The following is a 27,472-nucleotide window of genomic DNA, read 5'->3' as shown; positions in this document are numbered from 1 at the left end:
TCCTCTCCCCCTGGCTCCTCTCCACCCCCCCGCCCAGCTCCCCCCAGCCGAGTTACTCCGGGCGCAGCCCCCCGACGCAGCGACCGGCCCGGGCGGTGCTCGGCGGGGCCGGGGGGAGGGAGGAGCCGGGCACCTCCCGGCTGGGAAACGGGGTCTGGGGCTGGCAGCCTGTCCGTGCGTGTGTGCGCCGGGGGGGAGGGAGGCCTGGGGGCCGGGGGGTGTCGGAGGAGGGACTATGGGGAGAGGAAGGTATAAGAAGGGATGCGGGCAGGGGAGAGGGGTGATGGAAAAAGGGGGTGCGGGGCCGAGGGGCAGGCGCTGACAACCGCTTTTCCCGCACCCACAGTCCCCTCCTCCGGTGTCGCCGTGGGGTGGGACTCCCCGGCGGGCCGCTGTCTCCCGTCCTGCTCCCCCCCCCACCTCCCTTACCCCGCTGCTGCCTCGTGCCGGGGGTCGGTGCTGGGGGAGGAGCAGCCGGGCTTTGCCACCCGACGGCGCGTCCGGGAAGCTGCCCCGCAGCCGGCACACACGGGACGATGCCCCAGCTCGGCGGGAGCTGGCAGACGGCTCCGCGCCTCGTCCTGGTGGCCACCGTCCTCCTCTTGGTCGCTCTCTGCTTCCCCGGGGCGCTGGCCTCCTCCCTGCTCACAGGTAAGGGCGGGGGGGCCGGGGTGAGGGGGGGGACGCGCAGGCAGCGCGGTGCCCACCTGCCGTCGGGACCCGTCGGGCACGGAAGGGTGGACAGCTGGGACAGTTGGAGGCGTAACCGTGTGGTTTGGGGGCTGGTGAACACTGGAATCATGCCCCCCCCCCCCCATCTTCCTTTTTCGTTTTCCTTTTTCCCCCATTTTTTTCCCCACCTTCTTTCGAGGGTCACATTTTCCCGCTATCTGGGGCACGGAGGGAAACGCTGCATCAATTTCCAGTGCAGGCGAGAGCCATTAGATTTCGAGAAGTGATTCCAACATGACACGATACCAGCTTATCAGTGCTAGGGCCGTAAAGGGATTTCTAATTCAGCTCTGTTTGACAGTCAGCCTGCTGATTTTGACTCATTTGCCAAGTGGCTGTTGTGCATCAAAAGGATGCTTGGTTTAGGGCTTGTGCTGTGCTCCCGGTCCAAGTCCTCGGTGTGTAACGGACAGCTTGCTGCTGATTTCAGTGAGCTTTGGATCCATCGTTACGGAAGTATCCTGCTTTGCGTGGAGTACTCGTTATTCTCCACACGTCACCCAAGGAGAGAAAAAGCGTCCTTCTTTGCTAGAACTGGGGCACAAAGAAAGTCTCGGTTTGTGCAGCCATGAAAGGCCAGTCACTCCCCAGTTCCCTTTGGAAGCTTATGGAAGCACTGAGCCGTCCGTGCTTGCTTAAAACAGGCAAATTAAGACAGGATTTAAAATTGAAGGCTAGAAATGGAGCAGGGGTTAAACGTGAGTGCGACAAGGATAGTTTCCAAAACTAGCTGAGGAATTAAAATACGTCAATATTTAACAATTTTTATTTTTGTTTCAGGATCTGTTGCAAAATGTGAAATTGAAGGAGAAATTCTGCAGATACCATTTATCACAGACAACCCTTGTATAATGTGTGTTTGCCTGGTAAGTTTGGATTTCAGATAATAATAACATTCAGGCCTGTACTGGAAGTAACTGCACTGAGAGGGGAATATTTCACATAATCAAATCTCGGGTGCCTCTGTCGCCTTTCTGTAACACAAGGTTATCTCTGAGCTGAGCTAATGGAAAGTAATCCAATCCATGATCTGGCAATCGTTTCTTTGACTTTAAAACTCTCGGGCACAAAGTCGTACATGACTTTAATATGACATTGCGGAACCGCATTTACCATATGAATTTGGAGGGAGAACTGTTTTCACAAAGTCAAGGGCGCACACCAAAGCCTTTGCGTGTCGCTCAGCAAAGAGGGTGAAAGGTGAGGTTTGGAAATGCCGCTGCTTCGAGCTCCCACGTGCTTGGTTTCACAGGCCAGGGGCTGAGGAGCTGCACAAGGGTGCAACGCGACCGTACGCGCTGCACTGGGACAACAGTGAAAGCACAAGTGATGCTTTCACCAAAGCGCTTTGTTCCACAGGATGACACTGCCTGCTGCGCTGGGAGTTCAGTGGTTAATAACGTCGCTAGCTGACACATGTTTTGGGGAGAAACATTCCCTTTCCTTGTAAGTCTGTTTCAGAGTTAAGCATTTTTGGGAGCAATTCAGCTGGACAAGCCAAGGCTTAGGAGATATTGAAAACCAGTTGTTCTAAATAAAACCTTGTACAATACATTTAAAAGAAGGCCATAAACCTTAATTTGCTGTTGAATGCAAAGAAAAGTATAGACCAGAAAGCACTATGTTTTACATTTTGGAAGTTATAGAACAGCTGAATGTACAGAATGTGTTCTACTTTAGGACTGAAATATCCAGACACGCTCTCCCCCTCTTCTATTATTGCTATTAATATGATCATCATTAGCCAGCATTGTTATAAGTCCATAAAAGACTTAAATAATTGTTTCAGACTGCCTTTTAGAAGGCAATTTTGGCAACTGTAGGAACCTGGTCTTGAGCCCCCTGAGGCTGATGTATGTCGCCGCACTGAGTTCAATAGATTTTAAGTGAGACTTGGTGATAAGTTTTCAGCTAATAGTGATAAAGAATAAGTTATCGATTCTTCTGAGTAGAGGGGGATGGGGAAAGGAGAAGCATGGGATGTGGTGCGTAAAGAAATCAAAGAGAAAGCAAAAAAAAGACACGAAGCTGTGTTTTATCATGGATCACCTTCCCAAATATGTCTGCCACCACTCTTGCTAATGGAAGCTGGTGTTAACCAGCGAGGAAGCAATTTATCTGTGAAGGAGCAGAAGTTCAGTCTCGGGCATCAGGGCAATAATGCATCAGGGTAAAATACTTGTATTTATAGATCTCTCTAGACCTTGGCTTTATTAAATCAATGAGCACCCTTTTAGTGCATGAACATGAAGAACTGCAAAAAACATTGGGCGTAAGAACTCTAAATCTATGCGGTTTGTAGGGCATACTTTAGTGAAATGACAACTGAGGGCGTTTGGCTCCCTTCTGTGCAAAGAGGACGCTAGGTTTTATTAAGAATATGGATGCTTGGTGAGTTACTGCGGTTACCTGCACCGAATACGCTCTGTTTTATTTCTGCCAGAGGGTAAAAGTCATCTCTGTTTCTTGAGTTGGAGGCTGGGAGACCTGGTAAAGGAGAAGGAAACCAGTCTGGAGATGCTGACTTTAATGCTGTGCAGCATCCAAAGCAATGACTTATTGGACAGCTGGTTGCTGAAATCTTTGTTCAGGCCTGCCACAAGGGAAAAGATCAATTTTAAGAGGTATGGGGAGAGCAGAAACAAAAGAAACAGTGTGGTGATTTGTGACCAGGAGGGAAGAGAGAACCAGGTTTCCTTACATCCAACTAGAAATACTGATTGTTTAATAGCAATTCAGTGAGGAACCTTCTCTGGAAGACTGATCAGACTCTTCAAGGGCAAACCTGATGGATGTTCATATCGTAAGAAGTGAGCACCTAAGAAGAGAGTTTAATCGTCTGTTCCAGGAAGGAAGCAACTGCTGTCCAGGAGAGGACAGAAAATTCAGCAGAGGGCACTTGTGTTAAAAACACTAGTAGAGAGAGAAACTGAAATACTGGATTGGATTATAGCAGGTCTCCCTAGCAGTGATACATTTCTATGACTGCAAGCTGCCATAATTAACTACACACGTTACGGAAATCTGAATGGCTCTGGGAAGAGGAGGAATATCTAAATAACTCCCTTCCAGGATGTTCCCATCTCACAAATGAGAGAAGAGAGAACTGAACTGCTGGAACTGAATCATCAAGTGTTTGACAGAACCAACTCCACAGGTCGTGTCCTGCGGAGCACGAGGGTGCATCCTAGCAAAGGAGAAAGAGGCAGGCAGCATAAGCAAAGTAGTCTCCAGCTTTCTCTTAAAGGGTTAAATCAGTTGGGAGGGCAAAGCAAGGGGGAGTACTCTACGAGTAAATGTGGTAAAAACTGGAAACTCATAGGTTATGAGTAAGTTGCAATAATGCAACAAAGACTGCAAAGAGCAACTACAAATATAATTCCTTAAACACCACTGAGAGGTCTTTGTAGGAAGACCAAAACCAAAAGTTGTCTTTTTTCATTGATCAGCAGAGAGAGGGCAGACTGATTTTCATGATAGGAAGATCAACAAGAAGAAGGCAGGCAGAGCAGATGCTGGCTTCTGGGGTGCTGCTTTAGGAAAGCCTCTAGCTCCTGTTTTAGACTTACTGGTAAAAGAAAGCCCTGACTTTTGAATACAAAAGGGGCACTGGTGGGGCTTCCCTGGAGACAGCCAAGTCTAGCTACCAAACAAGATGGGTTCATTCTTGAGCATCTGCTGTAGCATGTGGAAAGAGGAGTCTTGATGATATGGGAATTCAGACTGGGGGACATGTGCTGGAGATTTCCTATATAGTACATAGTAAATAATTCACTTCTCAAGTATAGGTAATGCTTTTCTAATAAAAAGGCACTGCACCCATCATGACATAACTCTGTTTTGGACTCCCCTACTTGTCAAAACGAAATGTGTTGGGGTGCACAGAACAGCATTGATGCTTGCCCTTGATATAGGGAAACAGGTAAGACTAAGGATGTGTATGTGTGTGTGTGTGTGTAAATGTACACTGTAGCTCTGTATGCAAGAACTACCAGCTGAACAGGCCACTATGGCTAAAATCTAGAGTTCCCTAATTTGTAATTTATATCTCTACTTTGTGGTCTTAATAACACCCATAAAAATGGTCATTTTTAACATCTGTAAGACAATAGTTTCAATGTTAGCTTTTACAATTACAACATTTCAGCAATGGTATATTGCTGTCCAACTAACCACCTCTAAGCACTTAATAAACATAGATTAATTTGATCTCCAAAGAACTGGTCATTAATTGCAGCTGACTGCAAGAAGTGGCCCTTTTTTTTTTTTTTTTTTTTTTTTTTTTTTTTTTGGAGAAAAACATCTGTGATGGACTGTGATGAAAGCTCAGGTCTCCTAACTCCTGGTCTAATGGTTTGACTACAAAGCCATCCCTTCTCACGTCAGGCACTTTCACTTTACAACTGGATGTGGGTGGTATAGTCACAGCATGAACACACTCGTTTTCTTTTTTGTCTCTCTGACAACAGGCAGGCTGCACAGATGCCAGGTTTTTGGTGTGTCTGCTCTCCTGAGCTTGTTCTGAGGCATGGAGATGGGCAAAGGCAAATTCAAGCTGACTTCATGATCCAGAAGTTTTGAGAGCTGTGATTTACGACTTACTGTTGCTATCTGTAAAATGCTGTTAGAGCTGGTGTGCTTTGGTCTTCTGCCCACTTCCACTTTGAGTGTCTGTGGTTCTGCATCTCCAAGGAGATACGCTGTCTCCGGGAAGCTACAACGCTACTTGGCTTCCATAGGGTTTGAAATACTGGAATAGCACAAAGCAGGCTGAAGGCAACTGAAAGGATGTTCTTTCTCATGCATTCACCTTATTATGCTGTGAAACACAGAAACTGGAGAAAGCACTGGCATCCTTAATAGTCAGAGCTAATGGGTAAAACCGAAGTACAGAAGTTGCCCTGGAAAATTGTTGTTTGGAAGCTAGGTCAGGTCAAAAGTGCAGGTGGGCCTACTTGTGAAGTGCCAGTGTAGTATGCCGTGGTTGACTGGCCCGTTGCAACCATGTGAGTCTTTATAGCTAAAGACTTCTCTGATGGAAGGGATGGAAAATGCTCTTAGCTGCAGCAAGCTCGGCATCAGAGGAAGGTGAAGAACTGAAAGGAAATGCTGGATGTGACAGGTGGTAACAAGGACTAAGTAAACCAACTCTGTGAAGAAAACATTGGCAAAAAAAGGGGAGCTCTTTCACATAATGATGTGGCCCTTGACAGTACCAAAAAAAAAAACGTGTTATAGAGGACATAGTTGTGAAATTATTTTATGCTTAGTGGTAATAGTAAGAAAATCATATGTCCTATTGTTTTCTGAAAATCAAAGTCGTGAAACTGTGGGTAATAAAGTTGACTGAAAAAAGTTTGGGTTTTAAAGAACTTGTCTGAATTGGCATGATGATTATAGGTAAAAATATATAATCTTGATGGTATTCATAACGGAATTATATTGATTCCTGAGAAATAGATTTATCTGAGAAATAGATTCTTTTATTCCAGTTATTAAATGCTTTAAGACCACAAGCAATTCTAACTACAGTAGCTAATGCAAAAATTTTCTTCTAAAAATATTCTCACACGTATGGAGCATTTCACACACCTTGTGTGGTTTGAGGAACATGTCATGTATGACAGAGACAGATCTTTACATTTCAGATCTGCAAGTTTTAGACTGAGGGTAGCAGAGGCATGGGTGAATTTCTGTTAGTAGAAACAACACTTCATAAATATGAAAACTTAGCACATTTTGGTAAGTTTTGGACTTTTTGTAGTGCAGGTACATATTGAGGATTTTGAGATGTATGCTATTGACAACATATTGGGAGAACTTTTGGTTAGATTTATATGGGTGTCAGCATATAAAATAGTCACGGAATATTTAAGTTCAACTCTGGTGCAAGTACACTAAACGATCAAGTGCAGCAAAAGTTTTTGTTGGTACAGCTTTTTGGCTGGAAGGTATCTAAAACTCAAAATAGAAGTAGGCTCACACTTGATATTATGGCATTTGCTTTCAAGAAATATATACTTCAACATATGCGTGGAAAAGACATAAAAATGCTACAGTCTGTCGGAAATAGGTGAAATGAGAACCTGTGCATAATTATAGGATGAGAACGTAAAAACTCCACAGTTTTTTTTTAATTCAACTTAGGTTGAATTAAATTTCTGAGTGCTGAGTTTTTTGAAGGTGAGATGAGCTCAGCAGTGACAATGATGACAGGTGAGGGTGCCAGTGGTGGTGAGGAGAGCCATGTCATTTCGTGCTCATTTATCACCATCTGCATGGACCCTGAAACACCTTGCCAGAAGCAAGTGGAGATCCAAGAATAACCTATCCATTGGCCAGTGCTATATGTAGTTTTAAAACAAAGGTACCAAAACCAGCAACTTGAAAGGGACAGGTGAGAAGCCTGGAACTGCAAGGACAGAGATAACTATACCTCAGCTAAGAGTAGCCTTCACATTGCAAGAGCTTTTTTTTAAATTTTTTTTTCAGGAGAATGAAGGGTTTTCTTTTCGGTGTGTTCTTTGTGGGGAGAAAAGGCCTCGTATTATTTTTTTATTTTTTCCAAAATACTTTAGAACAAAGTGAGTTGTGTCAAGAAACAGCTGATAAAAACCAGTAGTGATCTTGACAAGCCACATCTAAACCAGTGCCATTCCCCCACCTTTTTTCCCTCCCCCCTTCCCTCATGCCTGTGTCTCAAACTTGCCAACTGCACCTGAGGAGTGGTAATCATATGTCTCAACCTTTTATCACCTAAATCCAGAACAGAAGGAAATAAATATGAGCCAGAAAGTGTAACCAAGTGTTGGAAACCTGAGAAAAGTTTTGAGACAGGAGCACAGGAAACTAGAAATCAGAGCTTTGCTTGGCATAAGTTTTATTCAGCATGAAACATCATTCTGTAGTTTAAATTTCCGCTTTTAAATCCAAATGTGCAATGTAGAATTTGACCTTTGCTCATAAAAAAAATTACGTTAAATTCATCTTTATAAGACCTAGTGTTCTACCTAGCTTGAACCGACAGAGTAGTGAAACAAAGTGCAAGCAAACCAAACAACAGAAGAAATAACCTCAACCCTTGGTCCTCCCTGCACACCCCCATCCCCAACTCCATCTTCTCATTGCAGACCGATGCAAAAAAGCTGCTAGAGTTGCTGGGGTGCTTTACCTAGAACATAGTTGATTTCTGTGGCATAATATACAAGTTGAAAGCACATAGCTAGCCTGAGAGCAAGTGTTTGACACATGTTCAGTGAAGATGGCAACGTTTTAGTACATCAGGATTCAATTGTTGTTGCGTCAAGGTATAATGCGGCCCAGATGACTTTTAGTGGAGTGCTGCATATTAAAAAAAAATAAAATCATCAAACAATTCTTTCATACCTATTTTATTTAATTTAATTTCAGTAGTTTACATACATCAACTACAGAATCTACCAAGACTGCATCTTCTTTCAATTTAAATATTCTTGGTCTTTATTACTGTATAATATAATCAGCTTTCTCTTCACCCACAGAAATAACAAAGAGACAAAAAATCCTACAATACAGTAGTGTACTGGTAGTTTTCACCCCAATATTACTGCAAAAGATAATGTTGTTTTGATTAGTATATGGAGGGTTCCTTGGAACACAAACGTGCTTCAACATGATGAAAGCTTTATTAGTTTTTATCCCATTTAAAAAAGATACAGATGTATATGCCATCTCTTAAATGAAAAAAAGCAACACCCTACACCCTGAAAACAAACCCCGAAAACAAAAACCAGTCCTAACTCCATGTCTGGTGCAGTCGAGTGTCTGATGTGTTGTTTTTTGTCATGCAGACTAAAGAACTGTGTGTGTGTGTGTGTATCTATCTGTCTATCTATATGAAGATGGTTTTGCAAGTGAGAAATGAACTGAATCAAGAGCCCAGAGCTGGTTAATTACCTGTTGTGGAGGTTATTGCTTTGGTAGGCTCTCCTGAGGGATGATTCAGGTAGGTTCAGTTGTTCTTAATTCATGCAACACCTGAAAGACAAGAATTTTGCCTGTCTGAGAATGAAACACAAACTATCTATGGTAGAAGATGGTTACTCTAGCTTGATGCTCTAAGTTTCCAACAACAGCGCTGAGGTAATGTTCAAGTCAGTTTAGCCCCAGATATGGCTACCCTGGCCAAGTAGTACCATGGGCAACATCTCATCTAATGTTCTCCTCTGAGGAATGAGTATGGCTTGTATAGCTGGGTGTTGTGGCTGTGCCATCTGTGGACCTTTGAAGTCTGTTTTCTGCTCTTTGCTTCGCATCTCAGAGCTGCCTCAGAGTGTGGCACATCCCTGTGCAGGTATGTTTGCCTTCAGTTTGCTATGCTTGATTGTGACATTTATTTTGGAGACAGGATGCACAGTCATATGTGACAGCTTATGATGAAGCCTTTCTGGAAATCTGCAGGCTTGAAGAAGCTATTTCATGTTTTTCTCAGACCACATGGGATAGTGAAGGGTTCACTACTGCACATTTCTAACATAGAGTCAGCTGCATTGAGCAAAGATACATATGCAGACAGTGCTGAACTGATTATAGGTCCTGGCAAAACCCTCCTGGAAGAGAGCTGGTGATATGTCACTGTAACAATTATGAAGATGCAATCCATCAAGTATGGAAATGAGATTCTCTTTGGCGTAATCAAAGGATCAGAGAACTCAAAGACAAAAGAACATGTTTAAAATGTATAAATAATATGTGGAAAAATATCAAGGGCACAAAAATGCCATAAACTAAATGGAAAAATGTAATATAAGTTGCAAATGTCTTTGGAATGTGTCTACAATAAGTGCAAAATGGATCAGTCTAAGTTAAGGCACTTTTTTATTGCCAATAAGAAGAACATTATTAAAGAGCTGGTCCAATATCAAAATGGCATTTTAAAAGCATACGGTTACCTGTATATAGTTTTTATTAGCTTTCAAGTTTCTTCCATTGAGTTGTTAATGGTCTTTTTAAGAATTATGGTCCTGCAAGTGAATGGTTCACAGTGTCAGTACTTCTGCTGTTCTGCTTTGTGCTGCTATATAAAAATAGATATTTTCCCCCACCAAATATCTGTTTTTATTTCCCCATCATGTTTTAATAGAAATTTTTGAGGGAAGAAAAATATTAAGCAACAACAAAAAAAATCAACTGAAAATGCAACCTTTTTATATTGAGCTTATGGTCAAATAAAAGGCCATTGTGAAGAAAAAACAATATTGTATAAAAGCTTTTACCTGTAATACTACTATTAAAATGACTATCGTACCGGTACTTGCTCATATTGTACCTAGTAACTGCTGTAATTACTTCCTCTGAGGTCTCTTGGCCTCTTCATCTTATGCGTTAAGCTGCAGCTAGAAAATACCTAGTCTGACCGTTTGTCCGATTGTGCTCTGTGCAGCGTTTTGCATCCAGCTGAAGCAAGTGCTGAGCTCTGGGTCCAAGTACAGCGTGGACCCCATCCCTTGTCATCCCCAGGAGCTGACCTTGTGTGCTGAGGCCTGGATTTCATATACTTTTTGTCTGTCTCTCACATTTATTTATTAGTCTTTTTTCCTCCCTTTTTTTTTTTTTTTTCATTTTCCTCCTGTGTCTGGAATCCACTTGCTCTAGATAGTGGTCCAAAATAGACCCTTAAACTAGGACTCTGTACCACCACCTCACTGGAAAAATAATATGTCTTCATGCATTGTCTATGATTTGCATCCTCTTTACTTGTTTCCTCATCTGTTAATTTTCTGTATTATATCTTAGACTTTTCAGAGACGGAAACATTATATATTTGTACTGTAAAGTGTTACAGCAAAATGCAGTACTATGAAATAGCATTAGAGTTGGAGATCCATTTGTTCTTGTGAGCACAAAGGATGGAAATGTGATCAAATGCCATTTAGAAAAATGATGCAAAAGATCTGATGTTTTCCCTGACAGATTGAAGCCCTAGTTATTCTGAGTTCCTGTTTTAAATAAACCTTTTTGGAAAGCATCAGTGTTAAAGATTGAATCAGGTCATCTTTAACTCTGCCTTAGAACTGTCCTTACATGGTTACACTGCATTTTCCTCTGGAGCAGGTCTAGTTCGTGTAGGGCATCTGCAGCTGGTCGCATGGTAGCGATGCTGCCTTACGTATGCGTAAACCTCAACCTGCAGTGTTGAAACTTCCTGTAAATCAGAGATATAGTGCAAATTCCTTAACCACGTAGATGCTTCCATTTCAGTTTTAAATTTCTCTATGCTGAGCACTGTGTTAGCTTCGATGTCCAGAGCTGTGCCAGCCTTGAGAAGCTGAAGACTGCCATTACTACTTCATGCTGAAAACCAGGTATTGCTCAGCCTTGGCTGCTAAGATGCTCAGTGTAAACCCAGGCTCCCCTGTTGGCTGTAGAGCCAGGTGCCCCTTACTCCAGATGGCCATGGTGTTGCTCACCACCTCTTTGGAAGCTAAAGATCTCACTTGAGGCATGAAAGCAGCAGCTCTGCACTCCTCCTTACCCGGGAGGATGCAAGCCAATGTGTTGTAGAGTCCTGACCAGGAAAATCAGATTTCTGACAGCTCATAGGTTAAAAATTGTGTGGTCTGGGTTGGTTCCCCCCCCTCCTTTTTAGCTGTTCCTGATGTCTTTATATATATTCACTATATACTATTAAGTGACTTCAGTGGGAATTGGATCTTCCCCAAGGTTTCAAACCGTCAAAATGTATTGTGATGGCCAGCTAGAGCCATACATTTGCATTTGGTTTTCTGGTTTGTTTTATGATTTATTGGTGGCTGAAGAATAACAGACCTTGATTGTACTGAGGTTGTCTCCTCCTCTTTTTTTCTATCTGGGTGGTGATGTACGGTTGAGGCATGGTTTGGGAGAGATGGGGAAGAGCTGATAAACGACTGCTCTGAGGCTACATAGAAGTTATGATCTGATTGTGCCCGTTAGTGAAACACCTCCAGGTTGTGTTGTTTGGAAAATCATTGAGGCAGGAAGGAGCCAGGCAGGGTGGCTGGGCTTGAGATAAGGCTGTTAGCTGAAAGATTGCCTGTGGGTCTAAGATACTGATAAAAGCAGCAGGCCTCTCCTACTACAAGGAAACTGATGATCATTTGATTGTGACAGAGAATATATTTTTCTGTATATGGCAGTGCACAGCTGATCATTTTCATATTTAGCACTTTACGTCCCCCCCCAAGTTCTGGGGAGAGCTGGAGCAGTAACTGTGTTAGGTGGACTGGTGATTCAATCTGCCAACTGCTTTTGATTAAAATAAATGAAAAATAATTATGTTGGCAGGCAGGATGCAAAGCATGCAAGCTTTTTAGCCTGTAAACCAAGGGTTGGTGAATGGGTTGTTTGTAAAAGCCGTGGATAAAAAATGCTGGACAATTAAAATCATTACACATTAAAATGCTGATGGTGCGGTAGTGTAAGAAACCTCTTTAACCAATGCATGCTTAAGGCACAGTTTGTCTATGATCTAAACGCATTACGCATTTCTGGAGAAACTTTCTGATATGGACATTTAAGATGTAGCACGTTGCACTGATACTGAATCAGAGCTTGTTTAACAAGAAAACACGGAGGAAATCGAAGCAGCGTGCAATTTGTATAGCTTCTGGAAAAATGTCTGTGTATGTCCGATTTAACTTGGCAAGGTTTCCAATCCTCAAGCAAAACCCACTTGATCCAAAAATCAATTTGAAGAGGCAAATTAAAAAACACCTAGAACTCTAGGCCATGGTAGTAAGAAATTTGAGTGGTTTTATATGCTTGTTGTTACACGAAGGGCACATATTTAGAGCTTAAAACTGTATCTAATCATTTTAGTATAAAATTAATATCTTTGATGTTATCAGGTTTCTTGGCATAATTAAACCAGTCCACATATGGAAACAGACAAAGGTGGGAGCCAAAAAGGGAAAAAAAAAAGCAACTCACCTACAACAAAAGAGAGATTCACTGGAAGGCATCTATCAGCTCCAGCCTGTTTGCTGGGCATTACCTCTGATGTACAAGACAGCACAAAAAGTACTGGTGAGGCAGAGCTTTCGTTGAGAGGATGTGGATGTGATGTGACTGCAGGAAAGCGATGTGTGCCTCTGGAACCAGAGGTCTAAAAGGATTTTAAGCATCTTCTGAAGATTTAATATTACTACTGTGTGTTTGTGGACGACTTGTGACTGTGGCTGTAAGGTACTGTTACCATCAAAGGATTTAGGTTAACCCACTGGATAGTGCTTAGTTGGGGCTGTTGGCCCAAGCAGGTCATGCTTGTTGTCTTGCCTCCTCCATTGAGAAGAAAACTCAGAACAGGGATTTCTTACAGCTGACATGCTAAGCAGAGAGCTAACAGGAGCTGCTGAGTACAAGGCCATACCCTGAACCCCTCTCTCTGTTTTGGGGCCAAATACCTCATTCTGTGCCCTTCAAGGTTCATTGCTCTGACCTGCATGACAGGAGCATCTCCTCTTACATCGTACAGCTTAGTAGTTGGACGCTGTGGGAGAAAAGCAGTTTATGGTAAAGCACATCAAGAGTCATTGATGCAGAAATTAGTGATCTCATCTGTGTCAGGAAATTTCCTGCTCTTCTCTAGGCCAGAGAAGTGCATTTCAATTGCCCATGCAAAACACAGCAGTGTGGACAGGCTGGATGAAAAGTTGTTCCTCTTCCAACCCAGATCAGGCTGTGACTTGGCAATGAGAGCCTTCTCTTATTGCCTAAGGAAGTACAGTTAATAAAAAAAAATCAAGTTTTTAAGATCTCAGGTAGATAATTTTTAGTTTTCTTTGGTTCAGCCTCAGGTTCCCATTTTTACATGGCACTTGAGTCTCTCATCATAGAGAGCCCTTCTTATGCTAAAGGTGTGAAACCTTTGGATTTCAGACCATCTTTCCAACTCCCCTGTGATTTCCCCTGCTTGCTTGGGTAGTAGCATTGTTGCCTGAATTCTTGCTCTTTGAAGAGAACAGTGCTGTCCCACACAATGAAATCATCTCTGGCTGCCTCATGAGCGCTGTGGACTTCCAGCCAGGTATAATCCCTTTCCTGACATTCGAGTCTCATTAATTGGGTTAACAAGATGCTATCTGCGCTCCATCCTTATGTAAATATAACCTGCTAGCAAAGATCTTAATGGCACCTGATATATCACACTGCCTTTACATCTATCAAGAGGTACCACTGCAGGAGTCACTTCCAAAAGCAGGTTGTGTTCTTGGTCCCACGGGTCCCTTTATAAGCTGTAAGAAATGCTGGTGGTCAAGGCCAACCGTTCAGATGTCTTTAAAGTGTCCCACTGGTGACCGAAAATCACTTTGTCAAGATGACAAATGGCTTGCACATACCCCATTCACCTTACAGTTTTGCTCTAATGTCAGCTCCATTTACTTGTCAGAAACAGGTATTTTTTTTTTTTACTTCCAGCAGTGCAAGTGGGGCAGGGGAAAGGAAAGAGCGAAGGGAACAGGCTAGGGAAAAAAATCTGCTTTTATGGCTTCTATTGAATGTGTTGTTATAGTTGAGATTCACAAGCTTTGGACATACCAGAATCTGTTTGTTTGTACATGTGCAAAACAGAAAGAAGGGGATTTGCTTTTCAGAAGTGAGAACTGACCCTGCAGGGCTACAATTATGCAGAAACATGTTTTAACCACTGGATTTTTTTCAAGCATAAAGTGGTTGTGCAATATTCATTTCTTATTTTGGACAGCAAACTTCTTTCCAGAGCAACTTTTAAAAATAACTGTTTAATTAACTGGGTCTACCCAGTGCATAGGGCACTGTGCACGTGTCTTGTGCTGAAGAGCTCAGCTCAAACCTCTGAACTCACGTGGGTGGCTTCATTGACTGCAGTGGATTGTCATGTGGCTAAATGATCACTGCTATGAATGAGGGCTGCTACATCTCACCCAAGAGCAGAGAGGGCCAGGCCACAAAACATGGTCAAAGTCAACTCAAGGACTGTGAAAGTGACTTTGACAGCTTTGACTTTTAGTTTCCTCTCAATGACTTCCATATCACTTTTGCTTATTTCACAGGTCAAAATATGCTTTTTCTCCTACTAGCTACAGCATTGACTGAAGTTTTGAAAGTCAGAATTTAAACTTAATTTGTCAATGTGGTTGATCACAACAAAGGAAAGCTTATTCCACCTTCCTGCTTTGCATCCATCAGAAGTCTGAGTGGGTATGGAGTAGAAACACATAGAAATGAGATGTGCCAAATAAAACATCATTGTGGCATATGTTTTTCTGTCTAAATTCTCCTGTGGCCTTGAGCCTTCTCTCGCTGGCACCAACTGGAGGAAGCCCGCTTGAGGATGACTGCTGCCATGAGTTAGGATTTCTGGCTGCCCCTCTGAGATGTTACTAGCATGGAGCAGTTGCAGCAAAAAGGAGCGAGTTGAAGGTAGCATTAAAAGACCCTGAAAGCTCTCGCCCTCTTCAAGGAGTCCTGGCTGAAATGCTCTTGGTCCTTGTCTCTTCCCACTCTTCTCTCTCTACACAGACCGACAAGCTGGTGGCTGCCCCTTCTCTCTGCAGACTGCCATGAATAACCTCTTTTTCTTCTAATACCACTGTGTAGCACAGGCAAGATCATGTAAGAAAACAAATGCGGGGTCAGTGCTTAGTGTACTTGCAAGTTCATTAAAACAGCACTGTCTGGAGGCCTCTTGCCTAAATAATTTTATAATAGAAAACAGACTCTTGTTGCTTTCTTTTGGGCTACTATTTTTACTTGGTTGTTATTCCTCAAGCATTTTGGTCCTATTTCAAAACTTACTTCAATTAAATGAAGAGGGGTTTTTTTTTTGGTGCTTTCGAGTTTAAAAGCTGTGCTACTAGTACAAAACTTCTAGGAGTCCTCTGGATTGACAGAGATTTTTCTGACAAAATAATATTAAAAAAAACAATGTGTAGATTAAAAATTTGGAAGAAAATAAAAAACCCTCCCCCTTCCCTCCCCTAGCTGAGATCTCCTGTTGCTGCTTCTGGCATGCATCACATCTTTGAGGATACAGTATCATGAGAAAACTGTCACTTGGTGATGTATTAGGGTAATATATCATGAGAGCATCGTTTCTTTAGAGGATATGGGCAGTAAAAGACATGATTCTGGCCAGACAGAGCAGCAGGGGACCTTGCTTTTTTTTTTCTTCCCTTTTCTTTAATCTAGCCCTATTTTTGTGTTGTACAGAAGTTAGTTTCTTCATGGGATATGACTTGTTGCAGAGTAAGTTAGGAGGCCCATTGGGCTTTTTAAACTCTTTAAGAAGTACATGGCCTCAAGGGCTGCTTTGTTCAAAGTTTTTAGAACAGGCTGAAGCCCAAAACTGGAGCATTTGCCACTGCCTAAATCTCCAGTGTAAGGGTCGAGTAAGCAGCTTCAGGCAGAGAAGGTAATAATGATGCAATGACAGGTAACTGTTGTTTGAATAATATATTTGTAGATTTAGCCCATCAAAATATGATTAGATTATATTTATTTAAAAAACAGTCAATGCATCTCTTTTAAATAAACATCAAATGATGTTTTAATTCACATTAGTAGAAGAAAAATTACTATCAGTTAGTAACAGAAGATACAGTTATCTCATTCAAAAATAGGAATTCTGAACTGATGGACTCAGATTTTTATGTACTTTTAAAATTGTAGTCATGCTTTTGCTTTTCTCTCATTGGCAATGTCTGCTGGAAAATTAGCTGAACACAGTCTATAGGACTAGGATGGCAGTAGTTAAGAAACAAAAGTAGAGTATTGTTAGGACGCTCTTTTGATAGGACTGAGTTAATTTTTGAGATGGGACAGAACATGATACCGTGACTTGATCTAAAATTTGTTGAATTCAAATTATTTAATAATTTATTTTAAACCTTTGGCACAATCTGCTTTACCCTGTATGAAATCAGCTTGATAATCCATCAGTGCCATCTTCAAGAAATCTGGGAGACTAGAATTTACTTAGAGTGTTTTCAGACCAGTTTTACTTGGGCATGATATGAATGAACTGCTTCTTCTCCAAGCTCTCCTATGGCACTTAAGGGGGCGTCAGCAGAGCAGAATGCTCCAGCAGCTAAAACACCCAGGGCAGCGATGCTGTTCCACATCTGCTGACTCCAGCTGTGTGCGGGTGGCCTCTGGATTGAGCTAAGGTGATGGAAGATTTTATGGCCCTCAGCTGCCTGTCCCTTCCCTGGGAGAATGAATTCTGCCCCATCGGCTTCAGTCAGGGTAAACCAGGCTAGGCTAGACCACACTTTCAAGATCACTCATTTCACTCGAAACGAGTTGGGCAGTGATCATCCAAAAAGTTTTTTCTAGCTGATTTGAGTGAGTGGGAATATCTAGCAAGGGGTAGATCGTAAGCTCATAGGGTTGGGTTGGTGAGCTGTAACCTCTTCTGGCAGCACGGGTACAAGTTTGCATCTTGAGCTTCAAATCAACAGGTATTGCCTGCGACTACTGTTTTCTTAGGTATTGGCATCAGATTTACATGACTGATAATTAATGCAAATTCTTTATTAACAAAGTAGGAAAAAAACCTTTTTTTTTTTTGTTTAAAAACACAGAAAAGGGAAAAAGCCATGAAATTTAAATGTATGCATCTTGTGAAATGCAAAGATGTGATCTCCCACAAGAACCTCAGTGCTTTCCTGAAACCTGGCTCCTGGATTACTCTAGGTAGTTTTGCAGACTGCAGTATGAACTGCTGGGAACCTGTGAAGACCATGTTCTTTTGTTGCTAGAAGACCATCATGCTATTCTGTTGACAGGTAAACAGTTTTGTTGCTGAATTCACAGGGAAGAACTCTCATCCAAAGTGGCACTTGGAGGTAGAGGTGGAGGCAGGGAGATTGAGAGCTAAGCAGTCTGGATCTTGCTCTGGCTTTCTCACTGACTTAATCTGCAGTTATGGTCATTTTGTCTGGTTGTGCCTTTGTTGATAAGCTCCCTGGAGCAGGGATGTACTCCTTGCATGTGCTCATGTGATGTCTGATGTAATGGCACCCTGATCCCAGCTGCAGCCCCAGCAGTTGCATTAACACAAACAAATATAAGAGGAAGACGACGCTTTCTTTTCACCATGTAGTAGTGCAGCAGGCTGCTGTCAGGGAGTGTCGGGATTGCAGCGGGCCACCGAGGTCACTTTCCTTATGCTGGTGAACATCATTAAGCATAGTGGGGGGGGGAATAAATCTGTTCAGCCTATAAGGGGTTGTGAGTGATGTGTCCTGAATGACTTGCACATACTTATGCTTTTCTCACAGTGGTGGGGAATACCCGTTTGCAGTGAAATTCGGTGTCGTCTTTCAGCAGGGCCTTTGTTTTAATCCTTTTTCCTAGGGAGCAGGGAGAGCTTGAATTATGAAGGGGGTGGTTGATGCTGGCTGAGCACCACCACAGAGAGCTGCAGCCTCCTCCCTGCTCACTCTGAGAGAGGCCAGATAAGCTAAAGAGATTACAGGGATGAGGGGATAAATCAGAGGCTACTGTGTGCTCTGCTCAAAAAAGGAAAAAAAGAGACACTGTGGACTGAACTGGCATATTTTGTTCCTGATGAAATGCTGTCATTTGCATCTAATGCAATTCGTGCTGACATCATGGTCATGTTGTGCCACGGGCAAGGACCTAATGCTGAAAGCACTGAAGCATATGTTTGGCCTCACTCCTGTCAGTTGTCCCTGAAACTGAAGACTTGCTTAAAACAAGATGACTTTTCTCTCTGTGAGGTAAAGCCTGTGCATTGGTGTTTGTAGGTTTGTGTGGGTAAACAGGGAGAGCTGTATCATTTTGCTGAGAACAGACATTGGTTCACAAGGAAATACTTTTTCCACCTTGAATTTAAAAACACACCTAGTGTGCTAAACCTTTTTTTTTTGTTATTGTACCCACAAAATTTGTTTTGCAGGAAAAAGAAAAAAAAAAGGATAATTGGAGAGGAACAAGGGAAATCAGACCTTTTTCTTGTCTCTTTGACAGTGGTTCAAAATGCCTACAAATATCTCTCCTTGGGGAGTAGTGTATCCTCCCTGAAGCCAAACTGTGCAGCTCTTGCTCAGGCAGAGGAATGCTCATGGAAGACAGCAGTCCCACAGTATTAGCAGGAATTGCTTGCTTGCATCAGCTCCACCAATTAAAGGGAAGTTTGTGAATCGGACCCGAGACAGCAAGTTCCAGGCAGGAGTGCCAAAGGAGCAAGGGTAGGATTTTCAGAAAGCGCCTCAGGATTTGTCTAGACCATGAGTTGTGCACGTGTCTGAGCCTGTTCTTGAGTTCAAGTTGGCCAAAAGTCAGGGTTGTCTGCACATAAGCATAGGTGCAGGCACACGTTTGGGAGCCTGGTGCTCCCAAGCTTTGCTGACAGACAGAGCCATGGACAGTGCTGGCCCAAACATTTGCTCCTCTGGCCTACATGGACGGAGCATGGCCCTGTGCAAACTCAAGAGGATGCTCTGGCCATCTGCAACATCTGGCAAAGAGCCCACAGCATGGCCAGAGAAAGTGCAGGTCATGGCATGTAACGTCCTGTGACCTGTGTTTGAGCCTGCCCTATGCCTTGTGGTAGAGATTTTGCCTAAGTGACTTGAATGCACTTGCTTCATTAATTTTAAATGACTTTTTCTTTTCCCAAGGTCACACGTGCAAGTTTGAAAGCTGCATCCCAAATCCCCCAGGGGTAACTTTTGCCATTGTTTGAAAATTGTTGTTGTTGTGATGGATGATCCCATAGGCTTCTCCTGGCAGAAATTTGAGGACACTGCAAACTACTTGATGAGGAGTCCTATCAGAGTTACTAGTGGGACTGTGATGAATAATGGTAAAAAATGAATGTTTTCAGGATTAGCCATTAATGGTAGTTCCTATTTCTAAGTAATCTGTCCCTGTAGCTTTTATTATTTTTCTCTTCACAGACTTTTTTTTTTTTGTTAAATGAGAGTTTAAGCAACATTTTTCCTATTCAATATAAATAGTTAATAACCTCAGGATATCAGAAATGCAGTGCAAGCCTCCTAAAAGCATTTTCAATACAGAAAAAGGAAAAAAAAAAAAGAAGAGAAAAATAGACTCTCACAGTGGAAATCTAGCTCCCTGAGAACCCACATCTGCAAGGTCTTCAGCAGCCAGCTGTGACAGCACAACAGTGGGTCAGGGTACCGCTGGTGGAGGCGCTTCTTGGTATGGCCCTGAACAAATGAAGCAGACTCTTGATATATCCTTTTTTTTCCCTCTTCCAAGCCAAATCCAGGTTGAAAAGAGCCATCCTCCTTGTGGCTGCTGTGAGCCAACAGGAGCCCAGTGGGGAACCCTGTAGAAAGTTGGCTGCGGCTTCCAAGCTGTGGTTTGGCATGTCCTCTCCAAGACCTCTGCCAAATATTCAGATTTCTTTTTAGGGTTTTTCTTTTTTTTTTTTTTTTCTTTTCATGTTGGCATTTTATTTAACCCTACCACGTGAATTTAAGGCCGTTAGTTTGATATATTTTGTCACCAGAATGAGCTATTTTGTGTGGAGTTCTTTGATGGAAGGTAAAAATACGAGGTGTATGTAGAAGGTGAACAAATTGCGTTGAGAGGAGGTTGTTATAAAGGTAACATGAAGCAGTAACACTGGCATTAGGTCTGGTTAGTGTATCTATCCTGTATGGGAATTTTACATCACCTCAGGATGCCCTGTTAAAGAGACCTTTGGTTCCCACTGGCAAAGCATGGGAGAGGGAAGAAACATGGGCATCTAACAAAACTTTCTGATCTTTCCCCAAACACATTAAAACATGAGTTCTCCAGCAGTCAGGCTCAGGGCTCGGTGAGCACAGGAGAGGAGTCCGGGGTGATCCTCCTGCACTTCCCTAAATTTTCCCTTCTGAGGGAGTCTGTGATTCCAGTGCAAACCCTTTGGAGAACTAAGCGCTGACTGGGGAGTTGCGTCAGCTGGGGCAGCATTGTTCTGGATCAGCCTGACCTCTTTTTAAAAAAAATACATATTTTCCCAACACTAATAAAAGCCTTAGGTTCTCTCCCTTTCTGTGTGTGTGCCTGAGCACTAAATTAAAAAAAAAAAAAAATTCCAGATGTGAATCTATAAACCATATGTTTAAAATAACTGTTGTGCAGGACTGTAATTAAAAGTTATTTATTATGAATCTTGGGATCCTATTATGGATTTTGACTGACTCCCAGGTTTCTGATTTAGCAAACGGTTTATGTATTTATGAGCCATGTGTCTCTTCCGCACTTCTCGGTGCCAGAGTGCATGTCCTTTAAACAAAAGGAAAAAAATCCCCTACCCTCCCATAACTGTTGGCTTCTGAATGTTGCCGCCTAAGAAGTTTTCTCTTAAGAACAGCAAAAATCAAAGTATCTGAGAGCTTTCAACAACCCCAGAGACGCTGTTGACAACACAGATGGAGGTTTGGTAATATAGCTCTCCTGCATGCAGCTACGTAGTGACTTTTAAAACGTATGATTGGGACAAGTAATGAAATGTTATGATTACTGGGGGTAGGAGAGGACGTATTTGGAAGGAAAGGATTTGTTGCTGAAGTCCATTTGTTCTCACCCTCCACTTTGCCCTTGTGAAATGGAAGGGAAGGAGGCAGCAGAATCGAAACAAGCAGATGGACAGTACACATTAAGCAGTGTTTTGGATGACAGCATGAAGGAAAAAAGGAAAAAAAAAAATCCCGGTGACAATTGCTCTTTGTTTTATCTTCATAATTTTACACCCAATGGGCCTAGGAGATCTGCACTGGATAACGCCTGACTGCAATAGACTAAACAATGATTTACCAGCCCTGTTTTATCTGCTGCTGTCCTGTGAATGATCAGCATGGTACATTAACCCTTTCCTCCACATCTGCTGGCCTAGTTTTCCACAAGATGCAGCACTGAGATAAAAGAACAGGATTTTCAGAAAGAATTTGGGGATTAAATCCAGAGCTGATCTTGCTCTTTTCTGTAAAAAAAAAAAAAAAACCAAAACAAAACGAGAGGGCAACGGGAAGCAGTGAGTGTGCCACCTCCTGCCCATCTTTTAGCACCATGCAGTAGCAACTTGCCTTTGAGATGGTGATCCAGGTTTGGTGCCCTCCACATCCAGAGGAAATTCACAGCTTCATCTCCTGCTTTCCCCACAAACATCCTTGCTGTCGAGACTGGTGGATTTTGGGAGAACAGAGAACAAGCTCCTCTTCTGCTGAAGCTGGGCCACTGAACAACAAGTAGTTCTAAGGTCTACTGGGATAAAGGAAGGAAATATAAGTCTATAGCCTACTGCATAAGAAGCCCTCCAAGGAAGAGAGGACCCTTCAGTTCCCATCACCACACCGTGGGCCACTAATGTGCTTTACGTGGAACAGCTGCTTGATGTAAAACAGCCCTTGGCACCAACACATGAACTCCAAAATAATTTTCCCTCACAGTCACTAGGCTGTACAGGCCAGCTCAGTTTTGCGTTCTCTTTCCAGTTACTTCCACCTTCATCTGTAAATGCAGGTTCTGAGTTTGAGGTTGAGCCACCAGCATTGTTGATGATAAGGAAAGAAGAGAAAGATCCAAATTTGGCTGCCTCTGTGGGTTGGCTCAGCGGTACCAAACTTGTCATTGGTGAAGATTCCTGTTTTATGTGATGTGGACCAAACAGGAGGCTTCTAGTTAGGAACGGTAACTAGCGAGTAGCTCCTGTTTGAAATACATGTCAGATGCATCTTAAGGATCCTTAGGGACTTTTTGTATGGCCAACAAGAAGCATCCATGTCAGGATGTATCTGAGGGCAGAGGGAGGCAGCTGGTATTCAGGGGAGAGGGTGAGAAACTGCCTGAGAAGCTGGCCTGCATGAGATGTTTGCCCCAGGAGTACCCTGGGAATCAGGGAACAAAAAGAAATACAGAGCTGTGTTTTACTTCATGTCCCTCTCACTGCCGTCCACAATAATAATTTTTTTCATTTGAAGAGGAAGTCCAATAGGTAGCTGCCCGCCAGACCCCCTGATCTGGATCCTACCCAGCTAGGTTGGCCCAGAAGGAGATCGTGCATCTCGCAGAGGTCCATGATGTATGCTGCAGCTGAGTAGATCATGTTCTCTATGGGAACATGCTCTAACCTGAATTTTGCCCTTCCTTCAAACCCGCTTTCACCATATAGAAGATTTTCCCACTGATAAAGGTAATGAAGCTGCTAGGCTTATTACATCTTTTTCCTTGAGCAAACTCTCATTAAAAAGAATCAGATCTTAACAGCACCCTTTTAATACAGACTGTTTGTAGTCAATTTGGTGAACTTGATTCTGCTGCCCTTCAACAGGCTTCAAGGAGGCAAAGTCAGGCACTACGTTCATGTAAAGGGAATCAGGATTTTATCGTGTGCTCTAAAAATAAATTGTTGAGCCAGTTGCGCTGCTGTGCCGTGGCTGCTTTGTGCCAGTCCAGAGCTACAGACCTGCCATAAATTCAGCTTAACTCACCAGTTAAGTTGCATTTATGGTTGGTCTGCAATGCTGGAGTGATACAGAGCAGCCAGCACGTCGCAGTGACGAGCAGTGACCTGGCTTTTTACAGTAGTCATTTGTGTAACTGCAACTGCGCTTTAGGGCCTGGTTCTCATTTGCTGATTTCACACTGGCTTGGCGAGAGTGATTCCTCATTTACGCTGATAAGACTGAAGAGCCTTTATAGCTCCCATCAGATCAGGGAGTGACTTTGAAGAAAATAAACGTCTGATTTTAGACAAAGAGCTGGAGTGTAATAAAAGCTGCGTGTTATCCTTCACAGGCACCTTGAATAAGGCCACAGGGAGCAAAAGAAAATGACTGGAAAGCATAGTTTTTTTTCCTTTAGTTTTATGATTTACATTTTTCTAGTCCTTTCATTTTTTGGTCTCTAATTAAGTCATAAGATTGGGTGAGGTGTGTGCTTGCCTCTAGTAAATGGCCACCTGTGTCACTTAATGAACTGAGCTACTAATTATAGGTGGAGATCACTTCAGAGGGCTACTCTCAGTCAGGAATTTCAAGTAGCAAAATTTTACTGAAAGAAACTCCCAAAATATTTGTTTTCTGCTGTCATTTAAAGGCAGGGATAACCAGAAAGGTTAACACTACAGGGGCAAGCCAGGCTGTAAATGGAATGTTTCTCCTGCCCACTGTTGCATGTCCTCTGTCGACGTTCCTTAATGTGGTCAACACGCTCGTTGTCCCTGGCCATTGCTGGCTTTTTGCCTTAGAAAGATGACACTATAATGTACCATGATTCCGCCTGGTTGTGCTGTTTCATTGATTTTCAGCATGTTGGGGAGAAAGGTGAATTACAGTAGTCTCTTTTCTAGTACAGTACACAGTAGGCTCTTTTGAAGACCTCTAGGTAGCTAGATAATACCATCAGCTAATAATGACTTTCCACAGTGGTAGCGAGTTTTGTTTTCTGTGAGGCTGCCGCTCCTTCCTCAGCCATCTGTCCTTTTGTCACCGTGAGAAACAATTTCTGAGCTGTGCCGTTCATGGGGAAGCCCCTCAAGACCTCGAGGACATTTTAATAAGCGCATCATGTAGCTAGTTGTTCATTTAAGTAAAGTGCATTTCTTCAGTGGGGCACACTTTCTGTACTATGACGGGTAGTGGTTATGAATTACTGTCTAAGTGGAGTTCAAACACCATTTACCTGAGTTCCTGGATAATTAAGAGACTGTTGTCTTCTGCATTCCTTCAAGGGCAGAAAGGTGTTATGAATCACAAGGACCTCTCCTGAAGTGAAAAAGCAAATTTCTAGCCTCACGTTTTAATTTCTGAGTTGCAAGAAACTAAGCTGTGGATTTGGTTTACTTGCAATAGCTTTTGTCTTTTTTTTTTTTTTTTTTTTTGTGTTTCCAGAATAAGGAAGTGACATGCAAGAGAGAAAAGTGTCCGATGCTCTCCAAGGACTGTGCTCTCGTAATTAAGCAGAGAGGAGCTTGCTGTGAGCGTTGCAAAGGTGCGGTTCCCTTCCTTTTGTTTCCCTCTTTTTAATGTGTTATCAGTTCACATTTATGTTACCAGAGACAGGACAAAGTTGGGAGCTTCTCAGTTGGGACTTGGCTGTTACCAGAGGCTTGAAAAGGGCAGTAGCCACAACTAAAATAAATATGTTTCCAAAGCTGGTGGAGATGGCTTAATTCACATATTCATCCAGTAATTACTAGTTCTTGCACAATGACAATCCTTTAGAAATACATCTTTATTGTACTTCATTGATATGTTATCAGTCTTTTAAGAGATATCTCCTGCTTTAACTTTATGTATCAGAAATATTTTAGGTCAAAAATCAATTTGCTGGTAGTCACCACTCAATGGGAATTCCCTAAACTTTTTGTGTGGTTGAACAGAATAGGAATAATGCTTCCTAGTTATAAAAAGCAAGTATCCATGACTATTTTTATTTCTCCCCATACTAGAAACAAACCAAATTTTTCCTGATTCAAATAATACTATTGTGGCCATTTTTATTAAAGCCAAAATGGACAAAAATCTGAACACTGTACATTTATTTATTGGCCAACACTGTATCTTCCACGCTCTTTAGAGTGACCTAATTATAAAATATAAAAAAATAATAAATGACTTGTGTAAGCATGCATGGCATATAACTACCATACTTACCCATATGAAAAATGTGCAAGTAGATAAAGTTGAAAACTAGTCTTTTTTTTTTAAATCAATGCAGTAAGTAATATGCTCTAAACCATTAATTTTGCTGAGGGAATGCTGACGCAGCCAATGAGGTGGAGAATGTTGGATTCAGACAGCTTTACTTTTCTTATTTTTTTTCTCTGTTGTTTAATTCCCCAGTGATGCTGGAGTGGCTTTGGGAGGGAGATAGAGTAGGATAAACTTCTGTGAAATGCTAGCATTTATTGCCTTCCCAGAGGAAATACAAATGCAGGAAAACAGATTGCACTGAAATTTAGATGGAGGAGACATATGATGGATATGTGTTTTTCCTGGATGGTGGCAGAAGTATATTAGCTGCTGTGCTCATGATTTGCTTCTGTTTTGCAACTTTGGAATAGGTTTGGCAAGCCCCAGTCTGAGGATTTGTCTAAAAGTCTGACACTTAAAAGCAAAAGAAATGAACTGGGAAAAAAAAATTAGAACATTACTGAAACCGAGAATTTGTAGTTACAATTTTTACATCAATTAAATGTAATTTATTTCTTTTGTGAAACTGTGTTTAGCATCAGCTTTATAGCAAAAGCTTTTTAAACTTGTTTGATTAGGCTGGAGATTGATTCTCCTTTTTGATAAAGGAATGCATGATTGGTCATTTGCATGAAAATTTTATAGACATACACATGCATATGTGCACGTATGCATATAAAATGATTCTACACTGAAGAAGATTAATGTTTCAAAGTTGAGGATACATATATTAGTGTGTATGGGCTATTATCACTAGATGGAAATTTTAATTCAGACTCTGTAAGATATTATCCTGAATTGGGGTGAGTTCCTCTACGACTTTATTAGTAGGCTTCAGCCTGGCATCTGCAGATTGGTATGCTTGACATCTCTAACAGGAAAATTAATAGAAACTGTTAAAAAATAGAATTAGGGGGCACATGGATAATTGCAATATAAGGGGGAAGGGTTATATCTTATAAAAATGCTAGTAATTTGAATTTGTTGCAAGTATATGGACAGAGAGATCCACCTGATGTTGTCTTCCTGGATTTCTAATAGGCATCCAACAGGATCCCTCACCAAAAACTACTAAAGAAACTAAGCAGTTTGTAAAGAAATAATTCTCATCAATGAATCACTAACAGGTGGTGAAAATGAATGATTATTTTTGCCATGGAAAAAGGTTCCCAGCAGATCCTTGCAAAGATCTCAACTTGTCAACGTTCTCAAAAATGATCTAGAAAAGGTGGGAAGAGGGTCATAAAAGTTTGCTACTGCTGACCTGGCCTCTATAGTGTAGTAAAGGAGGAGGGCTGCCTGTGAGGAGTTGCAGAAGGTTCTTGGAACACGGAATAACTGATGACAAAATGGCAAAGGAAGTTAATGTGGATAAGAATAAATGGGTGCACACAGGACAGAACAGTCCTAACTGTACAAATACGATGCTGGGCTCTGAGTTGGCAATTACTTATTAAAAATTGTGTCACGGTGTTATAACAGACACTTCTGTAGCAGGATCAGCTCAACCCTCTGTAACTCTCCAAAGGAAAAAACAAATGTTGGTTAGGACATTTGGTCTGATCTAAGATGGCAGTTCCTATGTAATTAAGATGCAAGAACAGCTTTCAGGGTGGTTTTTTTTTTTTTTTTAAGGCTAAGGAGGGCTTAATTTTCAAAGTAAATGCAAAATTTCTATTTCTGAATCTGTTTCTGAAAGGTAAAGCTAAATATGCACCTGTGTAACTACAGCAGTCCTGACGTCATGGATTGTCACCAGGTTGTTCTGGTAAAATGGGAAGGGGCTGATGGAGCCACCTCTACCCTGAGGAAACTGCTTTTTCTCTCTCTGCTCTGAACACTGCTGAAGCTCCTGCTCTGTTCTTTGCAAAACCAAAATGAGTGTCCTATGGGGAGCATTTGGGGAATCAAGGGTGCAAACACCAGCCTGGCTGTGTAGCACTTCAGCTACTCCCTTTGGTGTCCCAGCGGCTCCCCGGCACTCCCCATGTGGAGCTCAGCTGCAGCCAGGAATTGGCCCTGCAGCGCTTGTACTCGGTTACTATTTTGTCAAGCTGCCAGAG

At 42.2% G+C, this 27,472-nt stretch overlaps 1 protein-coding gene across 4 annotated transcripts in view; it reads left to right on the top strand.

Moving 5' to 3' along the window:
* The window catches only part of BMPER (BMP binding endothelial regulator), a 153,666-nt gene that overhangs the window by 699 nt on the left and 125,495 nt on the right, over nt 1-27,472 (top strand). For 2 of the 4 annotated variants that reach the window (XM_086742976.1, XM_086742975.1), the window contains exons 1-3: nt 325-651; nt 1,513-1,598; nt 24,606-24,705. In XM_086742976.1, the coding sequence (XP_086599102.1) occupies nt 537-651; nt 1,513-1,598; nt 24,606-24,705 (301 nt within the window). In that variant the 5' untranslated portion in view covers nt 325-536. Of the gene's footprint in view, nt 1-324; nt 652-1,512; nt 1,599-24,605; nt 24,706-27,472 lie in introns of those variants that run through there. The other 2 variants (XM_086742977.1, XM_086742978.1) reach the window with 2 other exon arrangements.

Source organism: Chlamydotis macqueenii, chromosome 2, assembly GCF_036417535.1.
Source record: "Chlamydotis macqueenii isolate bChlMac1 chromosome 2, bChlMac1.mat, whole genome shotgun sequence".
In the NCBI taxonomy this organism is placed as follows: domain Eukaryota; kingdom Metazoa; phylum Chordata; class Aves; order Otidiformes; family Otididae; genus Chlamydotis; species Chlamydotis macqueenii.
Note: the sequence above shows the minus strand (reverse complement) of the source record. Positions and strands in the feature narration are given on the sequence as shown.